General features: G+C 33.2%; 2 protein-coding genes and 1 pseudogene across 2 annotated transcripts; all 3 read left to right on the forward strand.

Annotated features, from left to right (window-relative positions):
* Window positions 1–674: 674 nt before the first annotated feature.
* Window positions 675–4,005, forward strand: LOC133697454 (uncharacterized). Its single transcript, XM_062120011.1, has 3 exons — window positions 675–1,335; window positions 2,090–2,240; window positions 2,359–4,005. The coding sequence occupies exons 2-3, from the start codon at window positions 2,096–2,098 to the stop codon at window positions 3,816–3,818; spliced, it is 1,605 nt and encodes a 534-aa protein (XP_061975995.1). The 5' UTR covers window positions 675–1,335; window positions 2,090–2,095; the 3' UTR covers window positions 3,819–4,005.
* A 5,131-nt stretch (window positions 4,006–9,136) lies between these two features.
* On the forward strand, window positions 9,137–11,793 carry LOC133696647 (zinc finger protein ZAT9-like). Its single transcript, XM_062118889.1, has one exon. It carries the CDS (start codon window positions 9,966–9,968, stop codon window positions 11,457–11,459), a length of 1,494 nt encoding a protein of 497 aa, XP_061974873.1. The 5' UTR covers window positions 9,137–9,965; the 3' UTR covers window positions 11,460–11,793.
* Window positions 11,794–16,807: 5,014 nt separating this feature from the next.
* LOC133696546 (protein KTI12 homolog) lies at window positions 16,808–19,265 on the forward strand (annotated as a pseudogene).
* The last annotated feature ends 2,605 nt before the right edge of the window (window positions 19,266–21,870 follow it).

Genomic DNA, 21,870 nt, shown 5'->3' on the forward strand with positions numbered 1-21,870 from the left:
CTAAATTTTCATATAAATTCATGGACCTGTTAGATTTTTCACTAAAGAGAATCATTAAAACAAAATGTTGGACCTACATTGCACTCAGGTGAATCATGCTCAATTATTGGTAACAATTTAGATTGAAATTAACAAGTTGTTTGGGAAAGATGTGAAAGGAGGGGCAGAGAGAGGAAGGAGAGGGGAATGAGGGTTAATTAGATCTTAATTTTGTCTTTATATATATAATGTGTTTTTATAATGACTTACATTGTATTGTGTTTGGGAGTATGTTAACGGTTATATTTTAATGAGCTTTTTATTTCAAAATATATTAAAATAATATTTTTTTATTTTTAAAAAATTATTTTTTACATTAACACATCAAAATTATCTGAAAATATTAAAAATATATTAATTTATAAAAAAAATTAATTTTTTTTAAATATTTTCAAAATACAATGCCATACACTGTATTAAACTCATTTTACACCACTTGTTTATCAAGAAAACTTGCAAATTTCGATTTTGATGGAAAAAAGAGAAAATCAAGCTAGACCAATCATTTAACTAGAAGTAAAAAAAGAAAAGAAAAAAAAAAACAACAAAACAGAATCCAGGCTGCTGATTGAAAGGACCTTAGTGTAATTTCGCTGAACCCGGATCGGTCTAGCTTATATTAGGATCCAGTTCATGACCAAATCTAACCCGGTTAGTATATCGGACCGTGTCGTGTACAGAATTCACATACCTTTTAAAAATTCCTCATTTTTCATCGTCTCTTTCACGTAATTAAATTCAAAATTCGATCTCTGATTTCTCAAAATTCTTTCCTATCTCTTAGATCCAACCATCAATCGTTTCAATTCGCGTCATCCTCTTTCGATTGATATCAGCCGTTATTTTACAATTTTCTAGGGTTAGGGTTTCTCATCTCGATCTCATCAAGACCTCTAATCTCTCGATCCTTTACGCTTTTGTAATCGGTCTCGTGTGTAAAGTAATTTCCTTATAAAATTGAATTCCAATTTTGTTGATTATTGTAATTACCTTTGGGGTTTGGATTTCAAAGTCTTCGATCTGTTTCAAGTTTACTCAAATCTGTTAATAAGTTTAGGGGTTTTGCTCCTTTCGTTATCGGGTGTCTGTATCTTCCCTTTTTTCCCCGTAATTTTGCGGTTTCATTGGTGAACATAAAATCTAGGGTTAGGGTTTTTTTCCTTCTTTTTTTTTGTAAAATTGTCCTAGGAGTTCGTGTCCACACATCATTAAATCATCTTTGGAGTATAATTGAGTGTCCTTTACGGTCAAATTGTCTCGTTCTGTTCTGGAGTTTGAATTCAACTTATTGTAAAGGTATATTACCATTAATTAGAAATTTTTACCCAAAATAAAAAACTTCATTTTATGTTATTGGCGAGTTGTGTGTTGATGAATGTTTCTTATTTTTTCTTGTCCACGCGTGCACTGTTTTAACTGAACCTAATCCTACCTGTGTCTACAATGAAAATGCCTACAATGATTTTGTTTGTTAAAGTTAATGCTAACAGTGGATATTGTGTTTGTGTGGACGGTTCTCTTGAGGGTCCTGCTGTTATGGTTATAGTTTCATTGCATGCGTGTGTTTTTGGTCTGATAAGTAATATTTCTGATGTTCTTAAGTCTTGTTTTTGAACCATCAAAGCTAAGCTGATTTGAATGTAACCTGATTTTTATGCTGTCGCTGACTCGGCTATTTAGCAATCCTGTACTGAATATGAAACTACTTATGGACGAAGGTCCTTTGCATGTCTCAGTTTATAGTACTCGTTTGCATGTTTGCTAATGTCTTGGTTGTTGACTTTTTTCCAGCCATTCTCAATTGTGTGATTAAATTTTGAGTGAGCTTGGTGTTGTATCCTTGTATGCATATGGGAAGTTGTGCTTAGTTCAATTTTGCGGACTCATCAGTGAGGAATTATTTTTTGGTTGCTTTTGGATAAAATTGCTTCAGTTCTGTCCCTCTTCGCTTGTCCCATGGCTGAGATATGTTGTGTTTTGCTGCAATAGACTATTTTTTGTTAATATTTTCGCTCAAGTTTTTGTACAACCTTTTGTGGTTGTGTTTCAGGCTTAAATGGGATTTAAACGGCCTTTTGACTATGAAGAGTTTCAGGATCTTCCTTTTAAGCAGGCAAGACAGGTGGACTATTGCAATAAGTTGACTCAATTTTCAGAAACTGGCGCACATAGTTATATGCCTCTGAAATCTGATATCACAGGTAATATTTTTGGCTCTGAACTTAACTTGCTTTTCTACCACTGTTAATATGGTGCTCTGTTCACTGTTGAAATGCCTATGTGGACTGGTTTAATTGTATTTCATTTCATGTGAAGCAGATGATTGTGGGAGCAGCTTTGTCAAACCTCTGAGGCATGAGACATTTGATAATGACAAAGTCATTGAAGTTTCAAATTTGGCTAAAGATTCTGACTTCAGTGCTCCGTTGTCATTAGTCACCTGCAGTTCCAGCGATGAAAATTTTGGGTCCGGAATGGCAGCTTCTCCTGAATATTTTCAGTTTGAGTTTCCACGGAAAATGTCCATGCCTTTAAAGGATGTCCACTCTTTCTATTTGGATGACTTTCCTAGGAAACAGGTTCCTCTTGGACCAAATCATCAAGCCAGCATTCCATTTTGGGACAATCATATAAAGAAGGATAAGCTAGTACAGTTTTTCAATCCAAACAGTTCCTCATTGTCTGAATCAGACCATCACATTTATAATGACAATGAAGAGAAGCTGATGGGCACTTGTATTATTCCAATGCCTGATACAGAACTGCAACTGTGCAGTAGGTATGAGGCTGGTTTTGGCAGATCGGACTGTGGCTGCCTGGATGAAGGCTCTTTCAGATGTGTGCGGCAGCACATAATGGAAGCACGAGAAGAATTAATAAAATCCATTGGGCATGAAAAATGTGTAAACTTAGGGTTTTATGACATGGGAGAGGAGGTGGCATGTAAATGGACCAAGGAAGAAGAACGTGTTTTTCATGAAGTTGTTTATTCCAGGCCAGCGTCCTTGGGCCAGAACTTTTGGAAGCACCTGGCGCAAGTGTTTCCTGATAGAACCACAAAGGAAATTGTCAGCTATTACTTCAATGTCTTTATGCTTCGGAAACGAGCTGCTCAAAACAGATCTAACCCACTGGACATTGACAGTGATGATGATGAGTTTCCTCAGATCCACAGAGGCTCCCATATTCAAGTTGTAGAAGAGGATGAAGATTCTGATCTTGAGTCTCCTGTTGATCAGTATGATCATGCGGGCCTGGAAGAGGATATTCTTGAAGATGATGACAATGACGACGATGATGGTGGTGGTGACTTTGATGGTGATTTCGGAGATTGTGATGGAGACACCACAGGAGAAGGTTCTGGGATAGATTATTCGGAAGCAATTGATATAAACTGTATTGATCCTGTTGTTAAGCACATGAACAAGAATGCTGGTAGTGATGGGTTGGATTTCACTGTTCAAGATGACTCTTGCATGTCTTTTGAGTTCCAAGCCGATAAAGTTGACCCTTGTGCTCCAGGTGATTCCAGGGCTGCTTTGCATGTAAATAGAGGTACGAGTGACCATAGCAAATGCATGCCCAGTGAAGTAGATGGATGTGATGATGATGTGGATCAGGTATACTTGTTGGACCCGTCTGATACCAAAGATTGGGATGTACGTTACTTGAGTCCAATTAGGGGTGTTGATCTTCTTCCTACAAGTAACATCATTGAAGAAATATTTGGACAAGGGGCCTGTGAGGACCGGACAAGAGATGTCAATAGCATCAGCTAGTGCATCTTTCAGATAGTTGCCAGGCATTTTAGTTTACAAAATGTCCATTCACTGTGGAGGCCAGGATCCTGGTGCTTTTCTTTGTAAGAATGTCTTTCAAGATTTCTAATTTCTAGAGAATTGGAGCATTTCCCCCCAAATAGGCCAAAAAGAAATTGAAAAAAAGAGAAGAAAAGTTTTGGTTTTTGGTTTTTGGTTTTTGGTTTTTGGTTTTGCTTCATGTACATTCATCACCAACCTTTCTCAATGGAATCTTTGTGGTTAATGGATCACATTAGTCAGTACATCCTCTGTAATGTGGGGCTTATAAGTTAGAACTCTTACTTGTTGACGAACTGTATAATTAAAAAAAAATATTGGCGCGTGCGATTCCTGGGTAGCTGTTGGTAGCCTTCTGGAGAGGTGTCCAAAGCAGCGCGCCACCCTCTACACGGTGAGGCAGTGCATGTTTACATCTATGGCATGAAGCAACTCCGATGATAATTACCCTTCTCTTTTCTCTCACCTCCACCTCAAAAGGGGTGCTGGTCTTGCAAGATTACAAAGTGATTCTTAATCTTTTAATTATATCAAATTTATTATTATTTTTTAATTTCATCCATTAAAATTTGATTTTTTATGTTTTTTTTTATCAAATTTGATCCTCATTCTTTTTATTCTTATTTATTTTTCTTTTAATCTTTTTCTGATTGGATTTTATTTTTTGATTTAATCCCTAATCATTTGATTTTAATTTTTTTTGCTAAATTTAATCCTCATTCTTATGATTACATTTCCTTTTATTTTGATTTTTCTTCTTGATTAATTTTTTTGTGGCAATTTCATCTCTCATTATTTAATTTCATTGAATTTTCATATCATATTTAGTGCTTATTGTTTTTATCATACTATTGAAATCAGGCCCGAGAGTCGATCCTCGTCATGTTTCGGGTCACTGGTTAGGTCAAATAATCAGGGTTATTGGAGTTAATCGGATTTTTTATTGTGCAAGAAGTAAAAATTATATTATTTTGATAAAAAAAATGACAAAAAAAAAACAATTGTTGACATGATTTTCCCTTGACTAATCGTTTGATTTTTTATTCAGCTAAAAAGTAAAAATGATATTATTTTAATAAAAAAAATAATAGAGAAAAAATTCAATTATGATCCTCTTTCTTTTTTGTTTTGTTCTGCTTTTAAATTGTTTTTTCAGCTTCAGTATTTTCCATTTGATTTTGTTTTGTTTTTATATTAAATATTATTCATTCTCTTGATTTTTTTTTATCATTTCTTGGTTTTTTATTTCATTTATTTTTTTTCCAGATTTAGTTTTTTTTTAATTGCTTATTTTTTTTATCATTTTTTTAATTTGTTTTTTCTTTAATTTTTTTCATCGGCATTTTATTTTATTTTCTATCCAAATTTGGTTATCATTATTTTTAAGTGCTCTTTTTTTTTATCTTTTATCTTTTTTATGTTATTTTTCAATTAAGTTCCTCATTATTTTTTTCATTAGTTTTTATATTTATATTTCATCCTTATTATTTTAATTGTTATTTGTTTTTTTATAATTAAGAATTATGTTCAAGATTTTTGTTTTATGATCTTCTATATAGTCATCTCAATCTCATGACCAAAGTTGTTGGTTTAAAAAATTAGCTCGATTTAACTTTGATTTTTTTTTTAATTTTTTTATTTCATCATTTGACTTTAAACTATTAAACCTTGCGTTTTTTTCTTTGTTTCTCTTTTCCTCTTCTCCAAGGTTATACCGAATCGTGAGTTAATCAAGTTAATTCAAGTTCATTAAATTTATCACTATTTAAATATTTTTTACTTTTCTAGAAAAAAAATTAAACCGTTTCGCAGCGTATCATAATGTTAAAAAATATATAATACTGTACTAAAATGATTCAGCACGTCGTATGAAATTCAGCCCCTGTTATTGTCAACCTGGATCTCACACCTTCATCGTTATCCGGTAATGAAATGCAGCAACCATAGTTTAATCAGGTACCAGAGAATAGTTTGCCAGTTTCATGTGACTTCTTTTTGGGTGGTCAATGTGCTCCGAGGGGAATACATGTCTTGAGCTATTAGGGTGAGAGGGAGGGGTCCAAAGTCCATACATTATTTTAAACCGATGGTGCCAAGGAGATCACCAAAGCAGGCTAGAAAACAAAAGAGTTGGGCAGTTTACAAAGTTGGTGACAACAACTTAAATCAGCATCCATCAAATTGTTATGAATTATTGATAATGCGGAATTTTCTAGTTTTTAATTTGTCAACTACAAGACAGTATTTTTTTTTTTCGTATTTTTTTTCGGAATGAATACTGCAAAAAAATAATTCCATATATCCACAATATTTTATTTTTTTAATAAAAAATTTCCTTTCTCAGACCAGATCAAGTATATCTTATTATTAAGAGTATTATGGTTTTTTCATAAGAGTCAATTGGTCACTATAATAATAATAGAAGATAGGCTCGTCTTTTTATATTTTATATACATGGTAAAATGATTTACTTGTTATTTGAGTCCAATTTTTTAAAACCAATGTCCAAATGCATTTTCATATTTTTCATTTAGTGAAATGATAAAAAATACCCTTTAAAAGAGAATTTTAACTAAAGCTCTTGTTTTGTACTTTTTATCTTGTTCATTCAAGTTTTTTTTTTATTATAATTAGATTGATATAAAAATATTTTTGTAATTTTACAAATTCAATATTATTAAAATAAATTGCCAACACATGCATGCATTGCACGTGTCGGCATGTGCAAGGCTACATGGCAACCAAACATCACTTTTCATGTCAGTGTTTAAATCTTCTTGAAGCCCCTTTCTTGGAATGACAATAAGCGTGGTCAAGAGATATTTGGTTTGACATCAACAACCTTTTTTTTTCTATTTTTTTTTTAATTTTTGCGTTGCTCTTTTAAAATTTCAAAGTAGTAATTTAATTTGTAAATCCTTCTGATTTTTTCCTTAGTTTTTGTTTTACCATTTATTTTATTTGGAGTAATATATAAAATTTGAATTCCTTTTCAATTTCACCCTTTTTAATTTTTTTTCATCTTTAGAATTTTGGTTCCTATTCTTTTGGTTTTTATTTGTTTTATTTGAGATAATTTTTTAAATTGATTTTTTTTTTCAATTTCTTTCTCTGTGTGCTTTTTTTTTCTATTAAATTTGATCCTTATTTTTTTATTGCTATTTTTTCACTTTGACAATTATTTTAAATTAATTTTTTTATGATTTCATATTTCAACATTAAATTGGTTTGGGATTGACCTTCTTGATTGAGCCCAGATATAGGATTTCATCAGTTGCGGGTTTAGGAAGTTCGTGTAGGTTGTCTTGATTTTCTTTTCTTTTTTTTAAGTTCATGTTTCTTTTTTATTTTCAAACTTCAGCATTTATTCAATTAGAGATTGAACTTTATTATTTTTTTATTTTTTTTCTATAGAATTTTTATTAATTTTAAAAATGACTCAGGTTATCTCGTTCTTTTTTTCTATCATTTTTTATTGAATTTACTTTGGATAATTTTATAAATTGATATTTTTTTAATTTTATAATTCAATATTAGATCGATTTTTAATTTTTTTTCATTGTTCAACATTGAGTTGTTTTATAATTAAGTTTCATAGTTTTATTCAATTCGCTTTTGTTATTGATTTTTTTAATCTTTTATTGGCACACATATGTATTTGATTAAATAAAAAAATTATTTTAAAAATTAAAATTATTAAACATAACTTAGTATATAACTCGTTTTACGAGATTAAATATCTTAATATTAGTTATTTTTTAATTAAATATTAATTTAATTAATTAAATAGATGTATAAACTTATCGATTCATGATTAAGGATTTTTTAATCAAAAAATATATTAAAAAAACTCGTATATTATTTTTTAAGTAAAAACAATTATATAACCCACGGTGAAAACGCATGTGAAATAGCTAGTAACAACTATTTCAGTAAAGCAAATTCAATCCCCGTCCAATTGTTGCTATCACGTTGCCAGCAATTAAACTCGAGGGACCCTTCTTCTTTACTTGTTTTCTTTGGTTCAAAAGATAAAATACTTTTTTTTTCTATTTATGATCGCAGTGCCATCTTGAAAAATTACTTAGTAAATTTATTTATTTTTATTGTTATTACTATGGGTGTCCGGACTAGCTTGCACGCACCTCGATTAATTCTACAGACCTTGAAGTTAATGATAATGTAAATCTCTAGTAGCCCTGAGATTTATGAGATTTAAACCGGTAATTTATAGAAAATAAATCTAGAATCTGATCAGTTAAGTTACAACCTCAAGTTATAAATTTGCTTTTTAACACATGTAGTTGGTGGATAGAAGTTATGAACATCAATATCCCGACCTGCTAAAATATGTTTTCTAAAATAATCTCTTGGCCATTTTATGTTAATTTGACTAAAAAAGCCGAAACTAGCCGGTCAGTTTAAACGCCCGAAAGGGATGGGACCAACTGGGGAAGTGGCATCGCATTGCATCGAAAGGGAAGCAAGGAAAAGAGTTAACAAAGAAAATAAAGAATGATCTTCGGGCATTAGACAAGCAGATCACTGCAAAGATGGTTTGACTCGATCAAACTTCAAAGCAGCCATCCCGATAATTATCAAGTAACTTCTCTATTTTGTTGGGCAGGAAAATGACATAAATTATAAAATTCTACGAAAATATTATGTGACTTGAAAGAGGTGTCCTTTTGGGATGATGAGATCTAATTAGACCAGGTTATATAAGGCGTTGCCTCTGCAAACGCTTGAAGGAAGCGCCCCCCTAGCCTGACCAAAGAATTGAAAATTCCCTTGGAAGGCAGGCCCTAATGTCTCTTGCACGACGCAAGGCTAATTCTTGAAGAAGTCACGGGAATTCCTTCTTCTTCTTCTTTTTTTTAAATTAAAATCTGTGTAGTTAGAATTATAGGGAGAGTGAATTGTGAAGTCTTGAAGTTGAAAATGGAATTGCCAAATAAAATAGATGGAGTCATAGATAGTAATGTTGGCCCTTTAATTCTTGAGCTGTTTCCAATTGGGTGTTGTAGATATAACAGATATGAAAATTCAATATTCTACTTATCACCAATATATATATTTCCTTAAGAAGAGGGATATTGCAAGCATAAATGGTATTGGAAAGTAGTGGTTGGGTTAATGGGTCCAGATATGACTTGATGATGCAACAGATAAGCAGTGCTACATAATCTTGAAGGGAGGAGCTCCACGGTATAAGCATAAGATTAAATTAAATTGAAAAAAAAGGGGGTTTGAACAATTTTCATACGAGCAAAACAGCTATAGCAAATAGCATTACGAGGACGAAAGGTGCAAAAGAGATGAGGAGGAGCAATTGGTTGAAGATTCTGACACTTCACTTGTATAAGCAAAGACACGGTAAGGCATATTGAGAGTTTGGATGCTTCTGTGGCTGTGCAGTCAGAGAGTTGCTGGTTGTTAATGTAGTATCTACTAAAATCCTCATTCCTTGGGATCCCCAAAAGTCCCAGTTGATCTTGACCGTCCAAATCCCACACCGAATGGTTCTCAATTGAGTGCACCTGCTGCCTATCTTTTCTTCCCTTTTCAATATTTTGCTTCCATGCATGGAATTCTCCTCCAACTTCAACACTAAAACAAATAAGAGATACTTTGGAGAGAGAAAAGAGAAAGAGTCATGGTTGTGTTGTGCTTTGATTGTTCTTTCGCATAGAGAAAGCCTGTTCATCGCCCATCATTTTGTACCCATATTTCTTCCTTTTCTTCTTAAAAATAGCTCTGATTTTCGTTTCGCAGTAAAACACCCCCATTAAATTCCTTAGAGAGGCTCTAATGTGTGTACTTGAGAAATGGGATTTGGATGGCCTTTTCTTTAGGTGGGTCTGATCTTTGCACTTTAACAAACTGTCACATCTCTCCACTCCTTTTTATTCCCTTGATCAATCAACGGTACCAAAGCAGCAAATTTCGTGATCTGTTTTACCTGCTACTTGATCTGGATTTGACCCTGTCCTGTTCTCTTCATTCACCGGATGGGCGCCTTTCTTTGGTTAAATGCAGCTCGTTTTTGAAGATTGAGGTAACATTGATTTTGTTATTCTTGGTGTGTTAATTTGATTAGATCAATCCATGGAAGCAAATCAAAAGAACAACTTTGTTTGCAAGTTTTGCAACAAAAGATATCCATGTGGCAAGTCGTTGGGTGGTCATATTAGGATCCATTTGAATGCTAATGGAACTTCTTCAACTGATGAAGAAGCTAAGGTTCAGGTAAGCAAGACCGAAAGCAACAGCAAGCAAATCTCTGTGCCTGAAGCTGTTGGCCAGTCTGGTTATGTTCTCAGAGAGAATCCCAAGAAAAAGAGCAGGTTTGTGGCGGATTCAAGCAATACTACTTCACTGCCAGAAAAGGTTTGTAAAGAATGTGGTAAAGGGTTTCAATCACTGAAAGCACTGTGTGGTCACATGGCTTGTCATTCTAAGAACTACTTTCAAGACCAGTCGGGGACTACTGAGAAGTTGAAAGAAATAGTTTCGGACAACCAGTCAGATAGTGAGACAACTGATCCAAGAAAGCCAAGGAGATCCAAACGAATGAGGTACAAGACTATTGATGTTTTCACTACTTCGTTATCTTCTACTTCTGACATAGAGCAAGAACAAGAGGAAGTGGCTAAGTGTTTGATGATGTTGTCCAAGGACTCTGGCTTTAAAGGTTGTTTTAGTTCTCTTGCAGATTCTTCAGATAACAATTCTGTGGTTTTAGAGGGTAAATCATCATCTACGAAAACGAGGATTAATGTAAATAACGCTGTTAATTTTGTTTCTAGCGGTATCGAGTCGTTGGAGGTGAAGAAATCAATGCAGAGGGGGGCAATTTCTACTGAAAATGATCAGTCTGAGAATTCTGATTCCGGGTATTTTAGGAAGGGTCCCAAGAAGGTTGAATCGGATGTTTCTGTTCATGGGTTCGCTAGGAATGATGAAATCAAGAAGTATAAAGTGGAATTTGGTTCTAGTTATGACGATGCTATTGATGCTGAATCAGGGAAAAGATTAAACAGGTTTAGGCGTGTTAGAACTCAATTAGGGAAGGATTTCATTGAGGAAGATGTATATGATCAAGCTGACAGGGCTTCGATGGATTCACAAAAGAGATGCAAGAATGAGTCATATGAATTTCTTAGCAGCAGGAGGGGCAAATGTGTTCCTCTTGGGGGACGCAGAGCCAGCCATAACAAGACTAATGGCTGCAGTGATTCAATATATGAGAGCGGCGAGAACAGTGTAGATACTGACTATGTCCCCAATCCAATTCCTAATAGTAGTAGGATGATTCAATCTAGAAGTGGAAAAACTCCAATTGAGCAGAATTCTTCTGGCAATGCAGAGAAAAATTTGGGGTTGAAAAAAGGAAAACTACACGAATGTCCTTTCTGTCCCAAGGTTTTCCGATCAGGTCAAGCTTTGGGCGGTCATAAGAGGTCCCATTTTGCCGGGGCGGCCAGGGATAGAACTGTGGTAATTAAGCAAGATGTGCCTGAGATATCGATGCGTGGGCTAATTGATCTTAATCTTCCTGTTTCTGTGGAGGAAGAGGCAGGTGGGTTTGGGCCGTGGTAATTCATGAATTTCTGCAAGTCAGTCAGTCGGATCTCCAAACGCGAACTTTTTGCTCCTGGTTTTTGATGAAGATGCTAGTGACTGCTTGAGTGTACAGACAAGGTGAATGCTTTTGGTTCCTTTGCTTCTGATTCAAGGATGTCTTGCTATGGTAGCTATTCCATTGGTTGTTTATGCAGATGTAAGAAGCAGTTGTTTGTTACTATTACTATTACTATCGCTGCTGTTATTTTTTGTTGTAGTTCTAAGAGGTTCTTTTGATATCTTTATTGTTTATCCTACCAATATGTATCCTTCCAAATTTTAAATTCACTAGCCCTTTTGTTTTTTAAAACTCGGTGTGTGTGTGTGTGTGTATATATATATATATATATATATATATATATATATATATAGAGAGAGAGAGAGAGAGAGAGAGAGAGAGTACTTGAATTCTATGGAAATTGTATGGTTATATCGGAGAGTAAAACCGATCGCCAACTGAGTATCCCTATTTTTTAATTTAATAATGTTCAAGTCTTGGATTTTATGCATTGATTGAAATGTTGATCCAGAAGAATCACGGACCGCCTGCTTTGCTTTATGGAGAGGGGAGACACTAAAATAAAAGGTGTCATTTTATAGGCTGGAAGAGAAGTTTCCTCTTCAATTTACATGCTCAAGCACCGTGTTTTCACTTTAACGCCTACGGCTACATGTTTATTTTGTACAGCATTTATTTAAGCCAATCTGGGCACAGTGAAAAATTATCACGAAACATCACCAATGTCCAAGATTCGGATTGTTTTTGTCGAGCGCATGTTGATCTGATCATTGTGGCAGGTTGCCGATACTGATGGCTCCCCAAATTGCCGAGTTCAGCACCAACTAGTTTTATACTTCACACATCTCTCGAGATTATGAATCAAATGTGGTCTATACCCTAACTCCCTCTCTCTTGTTAATGGCTTCGAAGGATAAGCGGTCAGAGAAGTTGAAAAACAAAACTAGAAATAATAAACCCACGAACAAGCATTGGAGCATGTCTCTCTGGGGCCAACCATGATCATGAGTCAGCCACACCCTGGCAAAAAAACTCTTAGCACTCGAGTCCTCTCCCGTGCCTTGTACGCAAAATGCGGCGTAGAAGAGGCTCCAGGGGCTGAATGGTAACGGTGTCGTTTTGTCGGTCAAGCATTATTTACGGTGCATGTAATTTTTAGTAATTTGCTGTTTCACTTATGAGGCCCCTCCTCCACTAACACATTGAAAATGGGAATATATGAAGTGGTTGGACTCCTGCTCTTGCTTTTGAAGATTGATTTTTGTGGAATCGTGAAGAATCGAAGTTGATTCTTTCTTTCTTTCTTTCTTTCTTTTCTTAGTTGTTGAAGATAAAATTCTGGTTTGGTTGAATGCTATGTATCCCATCCACCTTATTTGTTTCTTTCTCCCTCCCTTGGCATTATTAACATATACTAGGAGTTTCTACCAAAAAAAAACACATATTTAAATTGTTTGGTCTTTCATTGGAGCAATAAAGATTCAGCGAAAAACTGGTCTTCTTTTCACTTTGATCTTTACATTTGTGAAAGATTTTATTATTATTATTATTATAAACTTAGTATTTTTTTTTAAATCTAATCTTTATTGAGTATTGAACTTTATAATTTATTTTGATTTGTTTTCTATAAAGTTTTTCTGTCTCATAACCCAAGTTGCAAGCTTTGCAGGTTAGCCATGTTGACTCGGGTTATTTTTTTAATTAATTTTTTCTTAACTTCATCCTTCAATATTGAGTTGATTGAGAATTGAATTTCATAATTGTTTTTTAATTTGTTTTATGTGGGGTTATCATGGTTTCATGACTCGGCTCACAAGTTTTGCGGGTTAGTCATGTTGTCTTGGGTATTTTTTGTTATTTTTTAATTAAATATATATTTTATTTTAATATTGGGTTGATTGATAATTGAATTATAATTTTTTTATTTACTTTATATGGAGTTATCTCGGTCTATTGACCTGAGCTGACTTGGGTAATTTTTTATATTTTGTTTTTATTTATTTTTTTCAATTTAATCCTTCAACATTTGGTTAATTGAGAACTTTGCTTTTTTTATTTATTTTTTATGGGGTTATCACGGTCTTATAATCTGGGTCACGAGTTAAGTCGGCTGACTCAGGGTTTTTTTGTCCTTTTTTAGTTGATTTTTCTTTTTAATTTCATCCTTCAATATTATGTTTATTGAGAATTAGACTTTATAATTTATTTCAGCTTGCGTTCTATGAGATTATTCTGGTCTTATAACCTGGTTTATAGGTTTGGCGGTTGACTCATGTGGTTTTTTGTGTCTCTTTTTAATTAATTTTTTAAATTTTATCCTTCAACATTGGATTAATTGAGAATTAAACTTTATAATTTGTTTCAACTTACTTTCTATGAGTTATCACAGTCTTGTAATCCATGTTTGACAGGTTAAATCAGGTTGACTTTACTCATATTTTTAGTTGAATTTTGTCTCAATTACATTCTTTAACATTCGGTTGATTGAGATTTGAGTTTAATAATGATCTGGATAACAAATTTGATAAGTTGATTCAAGTTGATCTAATATATTATTGTTTTAATATTTTTTTAAAAATATTGTCTTGATTTTTTTAAGTAAACTACATTTTTATCGGTTGTCCGAGTTATATTTGAATTTACCAAATCAATCAGGTTACATCGTGTCAATTCTCTTATAGTTAATTTTATAAATAAAAAATACATTAATAACACTTGAATATTTTTTTATATTAAAAAAAATTAATACAACCCGCATCACAACGCAAAAAAATAACGTAGTTTTATCTATATACAATTTCATATTATGTACTAGAGTTGTTGTTAGTTGTTTAAGATTGAAACTTGTACATTTTTCGTCCGGTATATAATAAGCTAAGGAATCAAATAAAGGGAAAAAATGTTGCTTAGAGTATTGAACATGATGTTCCTCCGTTATATATAATTGTAATTGTAATTGTTTATAATTCTAATGAAAACAATTGAGCAAGTTAATGCATCACGGTTTTCTTTAGAATAAATTATTAGCAATTTAACAACTGTCCCTGCTAGTATTTGTTTTCTTAAATTCTACTAGCGCGAGAGGACCACTTTGTTTTGCTCATCCGGACATGCATCAAGTGCAATCAAAGAATCATTTAAGGAGGAAAAAAAATTCATCTTAAACATCTATGTCAGTTAAAAATCATATGGGGTTCGTGATTCCTTGTCTGAAACTCTTCAAACCCACCTTGATATAATATCAGGGCCAATCCATTTAAGTTGTTCCAGATAAATTATTTGTTTTAAACGAAATTCTTCCATTATCCAAAACTAAACAAAGTAGACCTATATATGGACACAGTCCATGCATTTTCTCATGCCTAGTCCTGCCATGAACTGAAACATGTTAATTTAGGAGTGATTATATATATATGACCAGGAAGAGAGAACTCCTGAGAAAACAAAGAAACTAAAAGGAAGGAATAAATCTGGATGCTTCAGCATTTTGCCAAGCAAGCCAGTATTTGTCTTGTTCATGTTCATCCTTATACACTGAGTAATAGGTGGGATGGTGCTGTAAATGTTCAAGAAAGGTCGAACCTGTTCCAGTAGCCGACTCGCATCTCCCCACCTTGAACTCTCGTAAGAACAATATTGCTAAATATTGTAACAATTAAGAGAAGTTGAATAACGATTAATATGATAGTTGATATGAGTGCAAATGAATTAGCTAATGGGTTTGGCCGTAAGAGAAAACTTGTTGAATATTTTATCTATTTTGCACTAGATTATTGTATAGAACTGCAGATTTATCATTATTCCACGGCTTCTTGGGTTTTACCATATGCTGCAAAACCAGAAGCCTGATGCGGGGTTGCTTATACTTTTTCATCCATGTCTTTCCTCATGGCACCTATCAACATTGCTTACCATTTTATGTCTAGCTTTATATGTCAAATCAAATATGTTTAGCTTTATATCTATTCTTTCCGAGTTTTAAGATATGCGATTCTTCTTGTCTCTGCCATTTTATGTCCATGCCCTTCTGTCAGGTAGTTCTGCTTTTCGGTAGAGGTAGAAAAGAGGATAGGAAGAGAGAGCAAGTGTCCAAAAATACCTAGCCTGGTTTCAAAAGTGAAAAGCTCAAGACAGAATTGTTCTGTTTCCTTGTGGTTCAGTATTTTTAATAACTTCATATACTTTTTTTGGATCTATCATGTGATAGACTAACGTTATGCCCATTTATTCCTTATGAATATGCTGTTCAAAAAAAAAAAAAAACCTAGCCTAGTAGATGATTGTGATAATGCTTAAAAGTAGTGAAATTTAGTGTTGCTTGCAATTCGAGTACGGTTAATTCTCAAGCAAGTTGAATTTTCAATATCAATTACGAGGCTGATTGAATTTGCGTTTCAGATAGGGTTTTTAAAAAATTTAAATTTTTTAATTTGAAATTAATTCTTTATATTTTTAAATTGTTTTGATGTGCTGATATAAAAAATAATTTTAAAAAATAAAAAAAATATTATTTTAATGTATTTTCGAGCGAAAAACATCACCGTCACATTTCTAAATACTTTCTAAAACATGTAAAGTCAAAAGTAGTTATTGTATTATTATTAAATTGAATACTTAAAAAATATATATATACACTTTTAAATATGCAAGTTTGAAATTAACTTAGATTAAAAATAAAATAGATTTTTTTATACTTATTATGTCTCAGGTTTTGTTGTAACTCCCCATCTCAATTGTATCTGTTTTTTTTTTGTTCCAAAGACTAACCAAAGTCTATCTAACAAGTATTTTTAAAACCTTTAGCCACTAGCTCAAGATCCCTTTTGCCGTTCCTCCTAGTTCATCTGATTCATTTTGTTGAAACCTTCATAATTTGATCTCAAATTTTGCATGAACTCCTCACACGAAAGCCTTCATGCGTGCCTTTAGATTTCTCGTTGGGAGGATTTTACTGGGAAATAATGCTTTACGACTACAGGCCATTAGATTCTCAACCCCAACATAAGGGTTCAAACACCTCTTCTTTTTCTTACAATATTTGCTTATTAATTTTTTTTTAATTTTAACTAGGTGATAAGGATATTTTTTAAATTAATTTATATATTAATTAAAATTAATTTTTTTGTCTATAATTTTAAGGGTATACTCGCAGGATGCATTATAGTTGTTCGAGATTTTGATGATCTGCAACCTGATTGAAAAGATACTATGGGCTGGGCTTAGTGGGAGTGTTAGACCTGGTCTGGTGTAGACACGTACATCACTTGAAAAAGCCATAAACTAATGGGTTGATTACACCCTGTCCAAACCACGCGTGCGTTTTTTTTTTTTTTTCCCCTTCTTAACACGGCGCTGCGTCGAAGCTTCGCTTCCTTTTCCCTCTCCCCTGCTTCGCTTCCGCTTCCGCTCAAGGTAACTTTAAGTAATCATGTTAAAATATATTTTACTTAACTTCAGAGATTGTTATTTTTCATTTAATTTTTGGTAATATATTTGGTTACGTTGTATCTCTCTCACACCTCTCATTTTTATTCTCCTAAATTAATAAATTAATTATATGCAATGATAGAAGAACGTGTTGAAATTTAAAAAAAAAAAGTTTTAAATTTTTTAGTGATGTTTATGTTGGTGTCGAGCTGTCTTCGTGTTTGTTGATGTATTGCTACAATTATGATTTTTCATTTATTGACCTGTGAATTTGTCTCGTGGTTGCTGATAATGGCTAGGTTATTTGATGGGTTTCTTCGCGTGTCTTATGTTTTTGATAGATTTCTTGGTAGCCTGGTGCTTTTGCCCATTTGGGTTTTAGCTTGTGCAACAAATTCTGGTATTAGTTTTTTATTAGAAATAATAAAACTGATTTATCAAGGTAAAATAATCTCCGTTCCTTCTGCAACAACTCATTTCCCTATGATTCTATATGATCACCTCCACAGTTGTGGAACAGTGAACTCCTTACATAATATAAAATTGATAGCGCTTCAAGATTCTTGGAAGGATGTGATATGAACTGGGTTATTGCTTTGAATAGATTTATTGTTTTTCCTCCCTCTCAGTTGATTTGAAAGTGTGCTTGGAGTGGAAAGAGAGTTTTTGATAATTGGTTATTGCAGGACAAAATTAGCATCATTGAAACATATAGAAAGATTCCTGTTTTCTTTTGTTCTGTAAGCTTTACAGTGTGAAACTAATAAAAACGTACCTCCTTTTTATGTGTCTTTTACAGTGTTGTCATCATCACTTTTATTGTTCTTGTATTCCTCTGCTTCAATGTTCTCTATACCAAAAGTTTCAACTGGCATTGACAATAAATATATTAATGATTGACATGTGCTGTTATTCTTTAATTTGTAGTTGAGGGTGATTATTCAACCATCTGTGTGGAATCTATTTCTTTATTTCAAATCTATTCTGGGCATATTGCATGCTTTTGTAAATGCAATTGAAAGGAGATATAGAGTAGACAATCAAGAAACTTAGATGCACTAGTAAAGGTGAAGGAATCATTGTTGATGCAATTTCCTTGTATTTCAGGCAGTAAACAGTTATTTTGGAAGGTGTTCAAGATTCCCTCCAAATGGCTTTGGTTGTAATTTGCGGCCAGCCATGCAGTGGAAAGTCCACAGCTGCACTTTGCCTATCTGTAGCTCTCAAGGAATCAGAATCTAGCTCAACCATTAGAATCATTGATGAAGCTTCTTTTCATCTTGATCGTAATCAAAGTTATGCCAATATGACTGCAGAGAAGAATTTAAGAGGAGTGCTCCGGTCTGAGGTTGATAGATCTGTGTCGAGAGACAATATAATTATAGTGGATTCTTTGAACAGTATCAAGGGTTATAGGTATGAGCTATGGTGTGTGATGCTGAAGAAACTCAGTGTAAAAAATGGAATGAACAGCGTAGGGAGAAGTGTGAAGCCACGTATGATGATACTATCTTTGAGGACTTGATAAGGAGGTTTGAGAAGCCAGATAGAAGAAGTCGCTGGGATTCTCCTCTGTTTGAATTATGTCCATGTAAAGATGGTATTCTGAAATCTTCTGCTGCCATCGTGGATGCCGTTTCATACTTGACAAAAAAAGTTGATTCAAAAACTCGGGATGTTAAAATTTTACAGCCAACAATTGCTACACAGAGTGCACGATTTTCAGAGGCAAATTCTCTATATGAGCTTGACAGGGCAACGCAAGAGGTTATCAATGTCGTTGTAGAAGCACAATCCCAGTCAATTGGGGGGCCTCTAAATGGAATTTCACTTAGCCAGGAATTACCAATTCTTAATATGTCAAGATCAGTCGGGCTACCAGAGCTACGGAGACTGCGTCGGACTTTCATTAAGTTGACAGGTCAGACAAGCTTAAGTGGACCGCCCCCACCGTCAGATGCGGAGAGTGCAAAACGGATGTTTGTCGATTACTTGAACAGGGAATCGGGAACTGCTTGAAGAAGGAATATGGGGATTTTCTTATACCGTTAATCTGTTACTGGGGGTGGCTTTCTGGTTCAAGTGAAGCCTTGTGAATTGTGTTTTCTGTTAGTGTTGGCTATTTAAGTTTCTGTACCAACAAACGTGGACAAATCAGAATTTGTCGCTGAATGTATTGCCTTTTTTTCTGTGTATCATTGATATCCGAGCAATATTTTGTTAACGGGGGCAGCAATGTACCATTGGGTCCGCTGTTTTCCTTGTAACTTTTTTCTCGTGAGACATTTTGAGCTGTAGTATTGTTGGATCAAGAAAGTCTCTCAAGTTCTCAACCAGATGGTCCCTGTTGAATCTTATCGTAAGGTGCAGGGTTGTATTCCTGTCTTAGGTAAGTCTCCTATAAAAAAGAAAACAAAAATAAAAACAAATCATGAAGCAAACTCCATGTTTTTCCACACTCGAACCACCCTAAGTAACTAGCTCTTCCGGTTTAGAATAGTGCTCCATAAATAAATAAATAGCTCAATGGGAGTCATGGGGTCCAGCTACCCTCCTATTGGTATGGTTGGGTGACTTAACAACAAATATTCACCTTGCATTTATTGTTGAATAAGCTTGAGTAATCAAAAATGGCAATTTCCCAAGGATGCCTGGCGTGAGATCGCCCCTCCTGGTTGGACGAGGGTTTTTATCAGCTTTCATTTGGGTCAAATGGATCGGAAAAAAATCAAGTCTGGTGGATGGTTACGGGTTCACCCGGCCCACCATTATTATTATTATCTTTTTAGTTTATTTAATTATTACAAATTCCACATGATAATTGAATGATCTAGTTTTTTTTGCTTCATAGATAGAGTTAAATTTTACAAGTAATAGACTTTTTTATTCTAGAAAAAATAAAAAATATATACTTTAATGTTTGTGCATGCAAAAAATATTACAATTTTTTTCTTCTATCATATTTTATATGGTTAGTGTGTACCGAAATTGAATTGATTTGTTTACGTGGTTATCAACGTGCATGCAAAGTAAATGACTTGTTTTTTCTGGACAGCCAATACGTCATACCGTATTTTAAGGAGAAAAAATAACAAAAAAACTTTTGGAGTTTAGGATTCCACCGTAGATAAAGATACAAACAACTGGATTGGAACAATATTTTAATGTTTTTACCCTTTCGTCACAAATTATTAAATCTTGTATGGGAATATAATAGTCTTTTTTTTTTAGTGTTGAAAAGGTCATTTATGAATTTGACAGAGACAAGAAGGTTTTTATATATTTTTTAAACATTCAAATTATTTAATTATCCTGTGAAAAAAAAAATCAAGCCTTGAACTAGAGGCCTTATCATCTTTTTTTTTAAATAAAATAAAATAATTTATTTAACCTTGAAAAAAATAAGTTATAAGCTTAGGTAAAGAGCCCTTAGTTTTTTTTTTATAATAATCAAATTAGTTGAAAGGTTGTTTGATAATTAAATTAATATATATTATTCAAAAATTAACCCGTCCACATACCACCATGCAGGTTGTCTCCATGCCCTTTACGTGGCACATAAGATACCATGTGGTGGTCTAATAATGACTTTCAAGATAGCATTTAAACTGTCTTGGCTTTTTTTTTATCTCGGTATAGCACATGTTCCAAACAAATCTTGGATTTTGCGCATACAACCTCTTTTTCCTCCTCTATTCTTGATTTTCGTGTTGGCTTTGCATAATTTAAAACCATCCTTTCAATTTGTTATTACTTCACCTGCAATTTGTTATTTTTACATCTATTTATTTTATTTAAAATAATTTATAATTTTTTTTTAATTTCACCCTTTAATTTTCTTACATTTTAAATTCAAACTCTCACCATTTTAATTGATATTTGTTTTACATTATATGAGTTTTTTTAAAAAAAAATTTATTTCATACTTCAAAATTAAATTTGTTGGAAAGTAAATTTCTTAATTGAGTTCGGATCTAGGATTTCATGTGAGGTGAATTTAAAAGATTAATCCAAGTTTGGAAAATTTGCTCATGTTTTTTTATTTAATTTGATTTTTGATGCTGTTATTATTTTTTTATAAGATTTTTCAATAATTTTGATAACGATCCAATTATTTAAGGTATTTTTATTTTTTATTCTCTATTAAAGTTAGCATTTTATATAATTTTTATTTTTCAATTAAATTAAATGATTAAATATAAATATAAAATGTTCATCTTATAATATTTTACTTAGTTTACTCTATAGATCATTGCTTCGACAACATGTACAGCCTCTCTCAGTATTGTCACGGCTCCTTTCACAGTAATATTTGAATCATCTTGATAAAAAAAAAATTAGTAGTTGAATAATGATCATGGCAGAGCAACTATAAATATTGACTTTGTTTTTCTAATCTCTCGGAGTTATTTACTATGTATTTTTTTAAAATCATATTACTACTCCGCTCATGTTAGGTTACCAAACCAACCAGCCTAATTATTACAAATAGAACAGTTTAAGGGCCGGGTGACGTAGAGGGGCATGTTTGGCTGTCGAGAAGAAACATACATTGTTTTTAATTAACAAAAATACATGCGATCTGATATGCTTGGACCGACGCAAAAGAAAGCAACACTTGATCTGTACCCTCACCATTAAATAATAATAATAAAAAAATACATAACGTGTGATATGTTTTGATTGGTTCAAAAGAAAGCAACTTCACATTTGTACTTAACCTTAAATTCCGAGTATGAAACGGTTGTATTTAGTTGTTAGCATCCACCAGATTTAGGTATATTATTATTATTATACACGCCGAAAACAATGGTGTAATCAACTGCCAATTTAACAGCCGTGTTACTACCTGTCACTCCAGCACATCCTCTGTAACCATAATTCATTTAATTCCAAAAACAGTAAAAAAAAAAAGAGGAAAAACTTGGAAATGTTATTTCA

This window comes from Populus nigra, chromosome 6, assembly GCF_951802175.1.
Source record: "Populus nigra chromosome 6, ddPopNigr1.1, whole genome shotgun sequence".
Classification (NCBI taxonomy): domain Eukaryota; kingdom Viridiplantae; phylum Streptophyta; class Magnoliopsida; order Malpighiales; family Salicaceae; genus Populus; species Populus nigra.

Excerpts from the sequence above, each read along its gene's own strand:
- LOC133697454 (XM_062120011.1), top strand. The coding sequence starts at position 2,096 with ATGGGATTTAAACGGCCTTTTGACTATGAAGAGTTTCAGGATCTTCCT. Across the intron at positions 2,241-2,358 it reads TCTGAAATCTGATATCACAG|ATGATTGTGGGAGCAGCTTT; the intron begins GTAATATTTTTG and ends CATGTGAAGCAG.
- LOC133696647 (XM_062118889.1), top strand. The coding sequence starts at position 9,966 with ATGGAAGCAAATCAAAAGAACAACTTTGTTTGCAAGTTTTGCAACAAA.